Source organism: Uloborus diversus, chromosome 7, assembly GCF_026930045.1.
Source record: "Uloborus diversus isolate 005 chromosome 7, Udiv.v.3.1, whole genome shotgun sequence".
NCBI lineage: Eukaryota > Metazoa > Arthropoda > Arachnida > Araneae > Uloboridae > Uloborus > Uloborus diversus.
The window spans coordinates 106123921-106137447 of NC_072737.1; the positions used below are offsets into that span (position 1 = coordinate 106123921).

At 36.8% G+C, this 13527-nt stretch overlaps 1 protein-coding gene across 2 annotated transcripts in view; it reads left to right on the forward strand.

Moving 5' to 3' along the window:
• Positions 1-2950: 2950 nt before the first annotated feature.
• The window catches only part of LOC129225842 (uncharacterized), a 93079-nt gene continuing 82502 nt past the window's right edge, over positions 2951-13527 (forward strand). For both annotated transcript variants that reach the window (XM_054860361.1, XM_054860363.1), the window contains exon 1: positions 2951-3397. In XM_054860361.1, the coding sequence (XP_054716336.1) occupies positions 3192-3397 (206 nt within the window). In that variant the 5' untranslated portion in view covers positions 2951-3191. The remainder of the gene's footprint in view (positions 3398-13527) is intronic.

Here is a 13527-nt window from a genome sequence, read left to right on the forward strand (position 1 = left end):
AACTCAAACTCACATAAATACCAGAACGAATCAACAGCCAAATGTACAAAAAGCGCCTTAAATTCATGCTTACAGTGTTATAAAATTTTCTGTAACCTTGATCACAACATGTCAATTCTCCTCGCAAAGCTGATTCGCCATTTTAAAGCAGTATATTTTGGAGATCCTAGATACTCTAGATTCGGATCTCGAAAGCTGAAAATTTGCGTAGGTTAGTTTCAAAGACATCTCTACACCTCTATAAAATTTCATCCCATTCGGGGATGATCGAGCAGGGGCAGTTTGAGAAATTTAAGTCACTTGACGTGGAATCATCCTGATATAACATTGTGACAATTTACATGCGTCTTTTGTTATTTTTGACTTTATAATGACCATAAATCAATGCTATATTTTAGGAAGAGGATTGCAATTGGGTAAGAGATTGAGTCCATAGTTACAGTAGAATTTGCATATACACCACTTAGTAACAAACTTTTATAAATGAACAAATTTATTAAATAGGGCTCAAAAGTAAAATTCCAAGTCAACTGACATGATTTTTCAAACTGTCCCCGCTCGACCATCCCCGAATGGGATGAAATTTTATAGAGGCGTCTTTGAAACTAACCTGATGCTAATTTTCAGCTTCCGAGAGCCGAATCCTGAGGATCTAGGATCTCCAAAATTATAGTGCTCCAAAATGGCGGATCAGATTTGTGAGAAAAATTGCCATGTTGTGACCAAGGTTACAAAAAATTTTATTACACTGGAAGCATGAAATTTTGGGAGCTTAAAGTACATTAGACTATTGATTCGTTCTAGTATTTATGAGAGTTTGAACTCATAAGATATGTTGAGTAGCACGTATATAAACCTTTGAAAAAGCGCTCTTTTATACTGAAATCATCATTTTTGAGACCGTTTAATTAAGTAACATGATTAGAAGACGCCCGGATTACCCAGTAGGCCAACCTAGGCCCTGGCCTAAGGGCGCAAGAAGAAAAGAGCGCACGTCGCAGAGGGAAAAAAATAAACAGCTTGCTGGGAAAACAAAAGCGACGGGTTAGTATACGGAGAAGCAAAGTGTATCTAGAAAAGATTACAACCAGCGCGATAGTCATAAAAACAGCAATTGGAGGGGCAAGGGGGTGTTTGAGTCGAGGTCCTTTTCTGGTCAAAGCATATAAATTTCAACATCTTTGATTTGAACAACAATTTCTTAAAAATATATAGCTTTGACCGACCAGTGGCGTATGGAGTCCTCCAAGAGGGCGCCAAACTTGACCCTAAAAGGCGCACAGGTTCAAGGGAAGAAAAAAAAAAACGAAGTCGCACAGGATTGAGGGCACCAAAATAAAGAAAAAAAAACAAGAAAAAACTCCCAGAGTTTCACAGGTTTGAGGGCAAAAAAAAAACTGGCGCACAGGGTCGAGGGCGCACTGGCCCCCTGGCCGATGCTCCGGGCGCGGGTTAGTTCGCCCCTAAAAGTAAAACTTATTACAGGTAAGTCACACGCAGGAAAATAAGTAAAAATCCCGACCTAGAAACTGTTCAGTTATAAAACTTGTTATACTGAAACTATTTTGATTCTTCAAATTGCGTCAGAATATGTTTTATATAACTAATTTATTAATTCGTGTTTATTTATGACTGCCAATCATCAGAGGCACCAGAATAATTATTTTTGGAGGGGGGGGGGAATAGTAAATTTACCGAATGAAACTTCAAATCTTGCCAATGACAAAATACGAGCATGCACGTACTTATATCTAACGAAAAGAGAAATCTGAAATTAGACATCCTTACAAACAAAAATACTATTATGTTGTCTCCGAATTTTCTGAACTGTCGGATATTGAAAGTTTGGATATAACAGTGACCTCCCGTGACCCCCCAACGGGGCGCCTCTGGCAATCATATCACCTATTTTGCACAAAATTTTTACCATAGACTACCTGGAAAGTCCCCGAACTCAACCCGTCACCTAACACTATCATATGCATTAAAGCTAGTACAAATGCACATTAAGTTTTTATTTCGATTTTTTTTCCAGGGGAAAGATTTCTAACGCCCCACTTTCGCATCATAACAGACCGTCTAAAATTTCGTTTTTATACTAACTTCAGTTTAAAAACTCGGGGCATCAAGTTCGAAATACCATTACTTCTCATTAAATCGACTTAGATGGCCGGAAATTACATTTCCAACACTTCAATTTCTGAAAATTCCCGGAGGAAACTCATTTGGGCCGGGAGGGGGGGGGGTGCGATTTCAATAGAGTTTGAATATGTGAGGTGAGGCGCAATCTCTAAATTTGGCCTTAGGGGCTTAAATAGATGTTAATCTGGCCATGTGATTAGATCCTATGGTTTTCTGACATGAGTCTAAAACTACACCACGTGGAGCATAATTACAGCTCTAACTCAAAGTAATTGACTCATGCATTTCATGAGCTAAAACTGTTTTTTTTTTTTTTTTTTGTTTTGTTTCGAATTTATTAACCTTGAGACCGCGTAATTAAAAAAGTTGATTAGTTGCCATGGGTTTCTAACCTGAACCTTAAACTACACCACTCGGACTATAACTACAGATGTGTCCCAAAGTTGACCCGTCAAGAACAAAGTTATTGACCCCTAAACTTGGACATTTAAAAAAAAATATCGACTTTGATACCGTTTAACTACTAAAGCCAAGAGAAACGAAAGCTATTTTATGTTTTTCTTAGTACTATTCTGTGGTTAGTAGTTAATCATATACTTATTTTCGAGGATTACTCACGGCTGTAGCAGATATCCGGGCCCAAACAAGGCAAAAAAAGTTTTAAAATTTGCATTTTCAACTGACCTTTGCCCTCAAAGCCATGAGTGAGGTTCATGGTTTTTGGAGCGGAAGAACTTATAGCCGGTACTTCTCACCGTTTTTTCGTGCATGACGTTTACGCTGAATGTGCTGTAATGTAAGAACAGGTTTTGTAAATTATGGGGTTCCGTTTTCAATCATTTTCGCTGGTGTTTTGTTTGTAGTGATCTCGTTCTTATTTTGCATGATGCCTCTCTCGTTTAGTTTTCTCGCTATTTCCTCTGCAAGATGCAATTTGAGCATAGTTCTCGTCAAAAGTTTATAAAATGTTGCTTATAAGATATTCAAAACTTGTGTTCAGTGCTTTGTGGTCTGGAGTTTAGAAGCGTATTGTCGTTGACATTAATGCCATGCCTCCAAAAAAAATTTTCAAATCCTCCCGTTCTCTACGAAGTAGTTCCAATTCTAAACCAGATGATGTTTGTTGTGATCTTTACTTTGATCTTCTGCCAAATGAAATTTTAGCAGAAATTGTTAAATTTTTGACGCCTCAGGACATTTATCATTTTTTACAAGTTTGTTCTCCAAGATGCGCGGAACTAGCTCATGACCTTAAGTAAGTTCGACAAGAGTTTTAAAAAGGTTTATTCTGTATCTTACCTGATGCTCGAAATGTAATTTAATAATACTTCTTATCCCTTAAGAGGGGAGGTGCAGTCTCACAGACCGCTCAAAAGTTCATCCGATCACCCCTATTTCATTTTCAGTTGGATTGAATGGTTTTTCCCAATAGCTGTTTGTTTTGTGACTTAAAACACCCCCCTTGCTCATCAGTATCTTTAGGCAATACGGCTAAGAGGTGGGGTGTGTGCGGAGAAAAGTATCTTCAGGCAAGTGCGTCTGGTTTACATTTCATTGCATTCTTTAGAAGCAATCTGTGAGACCGCTCCTCCCCCTCAGTGTAACTATTTTCGGCAGTAGTAGACATTAGGCTCTTAACATTAGAACTGCGAATGTAGGTAGGGGAGATTAGGGATGGATGGGACAGTCCTCACAAAAATATTTCTTATAAATTATTTTCTACTGATATAACACTGAAAGTTTCAGAATAACAAATTGAAACATTTTAATATATTTAAAAAATATAAATTTCATGGTAATTATTAAAATGGTCATTTCTGAAGACAATTACAATAGCAGTAAAAATGTCCCATCCCTCCCTCATGTAAGGGAGGGATGGGACATTTTTGGAAGTTAAAATGCATATACATAGTTTTCAAAAATATTATGAAAAATGACAAAGACAGCATGTCATTTATTTATGTAAGGTTTATTGAACATTGGGAACATCTATTTTATCTAACATTATACTTTAATGAATCAGCATCAAATGAAAAATTTCTGTGCTCGACTAGTTCCACCAACCATATTTGGTGGGGGCAACTTGGCAATAATGTCTGTTTTATCAATCACAGAACTATCTGTTGTTTGTGGAAAGATAAAGTTTCCTTTTTCATTTTTCCTCATAAAGAGTACTTGAAAGGTCTCATCATTATTTAGTTTTGGAGGCCCAGTTAGCATTAGGGTGTAAGCCAGTTGTAGAGGGTATAAATGTTCCAGAGATTCAGGGGGAAGTTTCAAATGAGGAGTTAGATTGGGAAACTAAGGGTGTAATTTTGGGGGACTCTATGGTAAGGGAGGTGGGTAACACAGTTGGGAGAGTAAAGCGTAAGGTGGCTAGGTGTTGTTTACCAGGGGCTCGGGTAAAAGACATTAATATGGTTGCTGAAAAGAAGGGAGTATTGAATAAGGAGGACATGGTTACTTTGTGGGTGGGAACAAATGATGTAGGCCACAGTAAAAATGAGGAGTTTTCTAGGGAATGGGAATCCCTGTTGGATAAAGCAACCAGCTTTTCGACGAATGTCCAAGTGGTTGGTTTGCTTCCCAGGTATGGAGTGCATAGGAGCTGGCTAAATCAACGTGCGAGGTGTATGAACTTGCTACTGAAGTCAATTTGCGAAAAGCGCAGTATCAGGTTCATTGATGTATGGAGTCACTGTAAACGGGATTGGATTGCTAGGGATGGCCTGCATCTGAGCTCTACTGGGGTCAAAATGGTTAGTGGATTAATTTTAAGTGCTGCGGAGTCAAAAAACTAAGTTGGAATGGGGGGCATGGTTCAAGCACCAGGTATCGAGAGAATGAAATGTTTTTGGGTATTGCTAGAAATGGAAATAAAGTGACAAACAAGAGTAGTAATGTTAACAATTGTAATTTAGGAAATTTCAGGGTGTTAAATAAAAGCAACTTAGGCATGCTTAAAGTTTTCTATACCAATGCTCGCAGTATTAGGAACAAGATGGATGAATTGAAAAGCATAGTTATGGATGAGAAGTTGGATGTTATCGGAATTACAGAGACATGGGCTACCGAATCTGATGCAGAGTTATTACATATTGCTGGGTATAATTTATTCAGACAGGATAGAGTAGGTAAAAGAGGTGGTGGGGTTTTATTTTATGTTAGAGACAATTTTATTTGCAATGAATTGGTCATAAATGATAAGCCTACTGATATTGATATGGTTTGGCTGGAGTTGATGAGCAGTAAGGGCATAAAGCTACGCTTTGGAAACATTTATAGGCCACCTAATTCAAACCAGGGACAAGATGAACAGATGTACCGTATTATTAGTGACATGTCTAGTAAGGGATCCGTTATCATAATGGGGGATTTCAATTTTCCGGGTATTGATTGGAATAATTTTTATCCTGGTAATGGCAAAGAAGAGGAATTTTTAAAAGTAATTGGTGACTGTTTCTTAGATCAAGTTGTAACTCAGGGAACTCGAGAGGAGGCCATTTTGGATCTAGTTTTTTGTGACATAGGTAGTTTTGTTCAGGGGTTGAGTGTAGGGGAGCATATTGGAGATAGTGATCATAACAGCATTAGGTTCCGGGTTAAATTTGAAGTGTGCAAAGATGATAATTTTAGGTTTGTGCCCAATTTCAGAAATACCAATTTTGTTGCACTTAGGCAGAGCTTGAAAGAGGTTTTTTCGTCAGGGTTGGAAAATAACGACGTAGATCAGCAGTGGACGGAATTTAAGGATAAACTTGCTAAAACCGTTGGGGACTATGTTCCATTTAGGAGAAAAGGTGTTAGTACCAAAATTTGGCCCATGTGGTTCTCCAGGGAGACTAAAGAAGCTCTTAATTATAAGCAAGCCACTTTTCGTAAGTTTAAAGAAACTGGTCAGAGTGCGGAGAGGCTCCAGTATGGTAAGGCAAGGCGAAATTTTAAGTATTTGGTACGGATTCAGAAAAGGGAATTGGAGCAAAGGCTGGCAGATGACATTGATGGGAACCCTAAGAGGTTTTTTGCTTACGCTAATTCTGGGAAAGCTCGAAACAGTCAAATTGGGCCTTTGGTTGATGAGCATGGAAATTTATTCCAAAACGATAGGGATATTGCAAATGTTCTAAATAACTTTTTTTCCAGTGTGTTTAACGATAACTGTATCTCAACAGTTGACACTAACAAGACACAAGCTATTATACAGCTTGAGGATTTTGTATTTTCCAGGGAGGAGGTTTTATTTCATTTGAAAAAGATTAAAGCAACTAAAGCTCCGGGACCAGATAATATTTATCCAAAAATTTTAGTTGAATGTGCAGAGGAATTAGTGGATGTTATTTTGAATATTTTCAATGCTTCTTATAACTCGGGGACGGTGCCAGAGGACTGGAAGCTGGCTAACATAACGCCACTCTTCAAGAAGGGGTCTAAAGGTATTGCTGGGAATTATAGACCTGTAAGTTTGACTTCGGTGATTTGTAAGATTTTCGAAACTTTGATCAAAATTAAGATCATGATGTTCTTAGAGACTAATAGTATGTTGACTAGTTTGCAGTATGGTTTCAGGAAAGGTAAATCCTGTACTACTAATTTATTGCATTTCTACGACAAGGTTACCTCAGCTTTAGATAACAAAAAATGTGTGGATGTTGTTTATATTGATTTTCAAAAAGCTTTTGACAAGGTACCGCATGTTGCTCTTCTCAGCAAGTTAGCTGACATTGGAATAGGAGGAAAAATTTTACTTTGGGTTAGAAATTGGCTTACTGGTAGGAAGCAAAGAGTAGTTGTGAGAGGAAATCATTCTAATTGGAGTGATGTTTTAAGTGGGGTTCCTCAGGGATCAGTTTTAGGGCCTCTTTTGTTTATTATATTTATGAATGACATCAATGAAAATATTTCTGGAAGCATGAATTGTTTTGCTGACGATGTAAAAGTTATGGGGATTGTCGAAAATGAAGAACAAGTAAAACAGCTGCAAGAGGATTTAGATCATATTACTAAGTGGGCAGATAAATGGGGTATGGCAGTTAATGTAGGGAAATGTCAAGTGCTACACTTAGGTCATGGAAATAAGCGTATGAGATATCGTTTACAGGGTTCAGTCATAAATCAGGCAGAAAATGTTATGGATCTGGGTGTCTTTATAAATCAAGACTTCAAGTTTAGTCAACAGTGCAGTATTGCTAGTAACAAAGCCAACAAAATGCTTGGGTTCATCAATAGGTCTATTTCAAACAAATCTAAGAAAGTTCTTCTGCCTTTATATAGGAGTTTAGTAAGACCTCATTTGGAGTATGCTGTTCAGTTTTGGTCGCCTTATCTGAAGAAAGATATTTTTGTATTGGAAAGGGTTCAAAGAAGGGTAACTAAATTAGTAAGGGGACTCTCAGATTTAGATTATGATACCAGACTTAATAGGCTTAACATGTATAGCCTGGAGCAAAGGAGAGTCAGAGGGGACATGATTCAGTTATTTAAATTTATCAAAATGAAAGATGTAAATGGATTAAATTTTTGCGGGGAAAGCAGGACAAGGGGTCATTGTTTTAAGCTATTTAAATCTCAGGCTAACTTGGAAATCAGGAAAAACTACTACTTTAGCAGGGTCGTGGGCACTTGGAATAGCTTACCGGAAGAGGCGGTAATGAGCAAGGGAGTGGATAGCTTTAAGAGGGCCATTGATCTTCATTGGGGACTAATTAATTGACTAGGACCAGCCTAGCTGGGCCCAGTGCCTGTTGCTGGTCGTCACATTTGTATTTGTATATTATCCTTGCTTTCAACTCTTCCAACATAATTGAAATTCTTAGAGTTCTATTATCAGGGCCCGATTCAATTCATAAAATACATTTATCAATTATTTTTATTTATTAATGTTTTAAAATGTCTAATCAGAAAAACAAAATTAATTAGTCTGAAACTTTAACACGAGTCATTAAAAAGGTTACCTATTTTATGGTTTATATTTGAGTAACTGGATGTTATTTTCCAATATAAAATTTCATTTTACAAAAACATACTACATTTTCGTAAACAATATGTTTTTCTTCACATAATGTGCTTCATGAGAAAACAACCTGTAATGAAACCACTGTTATACCTCTTACAAAGAAGTACAGCTAACCAATTGATTGAAAGTATATTATATAGTACATAAAAGTAATAATTACATTGATAAATATTACAGGAGTAAGGAAAACTTAGTCATACTGCTGTAAACTTTCAATGTAAAGAAATTAGTTTCGAAAAAAATCATAGAAGTTGATACAATTGGTATACATCAAGTTGATAACTTCAATGGCTTTTTATTCTGCAATTCAATTACAAAACAAGATAGTATGCCAAAAATAAAATATTAAAAAATTTGGACAATCAGTATAATTATTTAGCTGCAGATATTAAAAGGGAGGGATGGGACATGTCCGATCCCTCCCTAAATCATACTGTCCCATCCCTCCCTTTACACAACATTTCAGTAAAATAGCTTGTTACTAGAAGCATGCTACTTTTAGGTTTAACTTAACTATTACTTTATAAAAGCTGTATTATTAGGTGTATAAAACAGCAAAAAGAATTATGTTAACATCAATAAATAAGATTGAAAACTTACCTTGAAAACAAAGTAGTTATTTACTTTTGGTGTTGTAAAATAGCTTTTTTCTGGTATACATTCATAGAACTCTGCAACTAAAATGATTTATAGCAACAAACATTGTTTTATGGTTTGCTCCACTTAGTGGAAGAGTCAGAAATTGAAAACCATGTTTATTTTAAGAATAATTGAAGGAGTCCCATCCATCCCAGTGTCCCATCCATCCCTAATCTCCCTATATTTTTCCGACTTGCGTTATGCGGAAGAGATGCAAAATATTCTAGCTGAGGTTGAGAGTTGTTTGAAATGTTCACAAACGTTACACAATGATGTTCTAGGGAAAAGAAAAAAAATGTACAAAAAAAGAAAGAAAATGTACAATTCCATGCATAAAAACTAGGTTTTCAATTTTTTGCTCATTGTTCATGCATTTGGCCAATGGTGCGTTTACGCACCATTAAATTTGAATAACAATTTATAAGTTTTTTAAGACATTATTTTTATTTTTATTTTATCGATAGAATTTACAACTTTAACCCATTATAAGAACGTGTGATTAATCTCAAGTGGATTAATTATACAATTTCAAAAAGTCAAATTTTACAGTCCACGTTTCAAGGTAAAAAACAAGCATATTTTGAAATTTTCTCTAAAGAAAGTGCTTGCTTCAAATGAATTACTATTATTTTATAGATGCCTTCAAAACCTTTTAAAATGGTATAAAAATTATATTTGTAAAAAATATACGAAACAGCGTTTATTAAAAATTCTTTACTGAAATGGTGCATATACGCACCTTTGGCCGAAAATGGGTTAATAAATAATAGATTCATTTTTATTACAAGTAGTTAGTTATTTACTGCAGCATATGATTTCCTCAAAAAATCTTATGACTCTAGCAAACTTTCCCCGGCAAAGGTATATTTTGATTCAAAATTCAAAAATATTTTCCCCCCGTGCTAATAAAAGTTCAAAGAACATCTGAGGGAAATTACAGGAGTGTATCTTTCTTAATTGCACAATTTTTAGGAATTTTTTAAATAGAGCTGTCTCCGAGACCTCACGTCCCCTGTTACGTCCTACTTTTTCACCTCCCCTGTTACAGGTTATCCAATTTTGCAGTTTGGTTTTCTCCACTTAAATCACTGTTTCTCTTCATAATTTCAAAAAAAAAAAAAATGTGACAAATACCAGGAGAGTTTTTATTATTTTTACTTCCTTTTACAAAAAAGGAAGTATTGTAAAAAAAATTTCAGTCAAAAATCGGCCTTAATTTCCATTTTTCTCATCCCCGAATGAATGTGTAGTTTTTTTTCGACCCGACTACACGTGGATATACACTGGTGTGCAAAAATTAAGGACGAGATGGTTTTTTCAATATAGCTTTGTACAAAAGCTTTCCAAATCAACACATTTAATACCGTAAGATCCCCAATATGTAAGGACATGTGTAATCAGGGTTGCCATGCCACAGGGAAACCTGAAGAAACAGAGAAAACACAGAGAATTCAAAAATCAACAAAAAAAACGGAAAATCCAGGGAATTTCGAAAATTTCCTCAAAAACCTGGAAAATACAGGGAATTTTTTTTCCTTCTTAAATTAAAGTTACAAAAATCAATTCTCAAATATATAAACTACCAAAAATTAAATAAATAGTAATAATTATAATGAGAATATTCATAAAGTTCAGAAATAAAGTAAAATAAAAAATGGTAATTTTGCTTGAAAGTTTTTTTTAAAGTAAATATTAAAATATTTATCATAAAAATAGAATCTTGAATTTCATGATAATTTAGAGTGTATGAAATTAGTCGTCAATAATCATTGTTCTGGGTCACTTATACACTTTTAGGTCAATGGCTAAGAGAAGTTTTTTTTTTTTTTTTTGAATAAAAAGTTGAATATATTCAACCACCATGCTATTATTTCAGTTATTATGAATTCTTACTTATTTTTCCTTATTTATTTAGAAATTTGTGTTTCGTTTTTTTACCCTGTGGTGAAATTATCAAGATATTAATGTTCTTTTCCAAATAATCGGTGCTTGCTCGTTTGTAATGTTTTATTTTCATACAGGGAAAACACAGGGAATTTTTTTTCCAAAATTGAGTGGCAACCCTGGTAATGTAAGCAACACTTACTAAAAGAGAAATCAGAGGGATAAAAAGAAGCTTTATTGAAAAAGTAGCATGGAGCGCAATACGACTGAAGGCCGAAACATCCCTGTGATGGATGTCCAGCAAGAAACATCCGGTCTTTAGTAAGGGATATGATCTCCTCCGACTGCTAGACAGGTTTCACAGCGTCTGCCCATGCTGAGAATGAGGGTGTCAATGAGTTGTTCAGGCATTGCTGCCCATTCGTCTTGCAGCGCCATTCGAAGCTCTCGAATCGTTACTGGTGGTAAGGTACGAGCTGCCAAGCGTCTACCTAGAAAATCCCATACATGCTCGATGGGATTGAGATCCGGAGATCGTGCCGGCCAATCCATACGTTCAATATCCTCACTCTAAAAGCTGTTCGGCAGCTACTGTGCGATGACATGGTGCATTGTCGTCCATGAAAAGGAACTGCGGACCCATAACGCCTCTAAAAAGACGCACATATGGAAGAAGAATCTCGTTACAATAACGGGTCCTGTTGACTGAACCTGCGTCGAAGATGTGAAGGTCTGTACGACTACGAAGCATGATGCCTCCCCAAACGAGAACACCGCGACCTCCATACCTGTCCCTTTCAATGATGTTCGAGGGATGATTGCGGCTTCCCCGCTCTCTCCAGATGAGTATGCGATGAGAATCGCTACTCAAACTGAATCTGCTCTCATCTGTAAAGAGTACTCGTCCCCATTCATTGTCTCTTCAATTCCGGTGTTCCCGGCACCACAGAGAACGCCGTCTCCGATGGGCAGGCGTTAGAGGTACACACCGTATAGGGCATCGTGCAAACAGACCACCACCATGCAGTCTTCTGGCCACGGTAAAACGTGATATGGGTCGTCCAGTCGCCTTTGTCGTGTGTCTAGTGATTTCTCCCGCTGTCTGCCACCTGTTTCTTTTTGCCTGTAAGACAATATACCGGTCATCTGCGGGTGTGGTTCCTCGTGGACGACCACTACAGGGCTGTTCCTGTAGTTTGAAATTGTCTCCAATGTCGTGAAACGATGCTGTGAGCAATTCCGAACTCTGCAGCCACACTTGTCACACTGCGGCCCTCCTCCAACTTCCCAATGATTCGACCTCGGGTAAAAGCATCCAGATGTCGTCTAACAGATTGATTATTCACCATTTCTCGCTGAGGCAGCAACTCGATGTGATTTTAACTGCTATACGGCGTGCAATCTCTTTGCCAGAAATACTGATCTTACACCGACAACATGCTTTATACTACCCAGACACTCCCCCATTACGTCTGCCTGCATTTCTGCGCATGTGCTACTGTACATCACCTTACTTAATCTCCTGATTGGTCTTTCTGTCCGCTCTGCCTCTTCGTTCAGCTGATATGCTAATTTTTCGACTTCGTCCTTAATTTTTGCACACCAGTGTATGCCTAAGAACCTACAGACACCTGAAATATCCATTTTGACGACCCCCGAGTTAATTACCACGAATTTTCTCGCAACGTCCGTATGTACGTATGTTTGTGCGTATGTGTGTATGTATCTCGCATAACTCAAAAACGGTATGTCCAAGAAAGTTGAAATATGGTACATAGACTCCCAGTGCGACCTAGTTGTGCACCTTCTCATTTGGTTGCATTTGGATGTTTCTAAGGGGGTCTTTTGTCCCTTTTTTTGGGGGGGGGGGTTAAATCATTGTTAAATTTCGATGTCAATTCAAGTGGTGTTATAATTTGTCGGACACTTCGCAATATATCGCCAATCTTTTGGTCGCCAAATTTACATGGCGACAAATTGGAGTCGGACTGATTTTGAGGTAAAACGGTCGGAGTTGTTTGAAAACATGCCAACTCGGACTCCGGGTTTTTAATTTCTTTAATTTTCACTGATTCTCCTTGCATTTTTAAAAAAACTGACTACCTATTAGTTTGATTACATGCTTCTAATAAGAAAATGCTTGTTGTTGTGGCAACCAGCTGGCTTGATAGTTTATTGAGCTTTCTGTAACAACTACCTGCGCCATCTCCTAGTTAGCTTATTTTTTAACCCATTACCCGCTGGTGTTGCATTGACGCAATGGTTATAATAAATATCCATAGAAACTAAACTAGAAATCCAATTTTTTTGTCGATTGCTAATTTGAATTTAAGAATATTAGTAGAAATATGTTAAATAAAAAAATTGTTTTAATTTTCTTTTTTTATGTATGATAAAAATTGTTGCTCTCACATGGTTTTTTTTGACTAAATTTGTGATCCAGTTTTCTGTCAGAAAAAATAAAAATAAAAAAAAGTTTTGGTTTAGATATGAAATACTTTAATCAAGGTCACTTTTTATCAGATTATTCCTCAAAGAAACTGCTTCTGCTGGGGAGGAGGGGGAAGTAAAAACTGGCGTTGCGTTGACGCAACGTCAGCGAAAAAGGGGTAGATTGACTGTCTGTCTCAATTGCTTTAGGGTAGAACTATATTTCATTTTTATTCTGCACGTCTTGACTGTAGAAGCTTTTTTTTTGGTCTCTGCCTTTCGAAATGCCCAGAACAAGATATCTAACTTTGAAAGAAGCATTGGAACAGATTTTCGAACAAAATTCAGATGACGATGATAATGAAAATGAAGAAATATATATGATATTGTTGTTGTACCACCAGAAATAACAGAAGCTA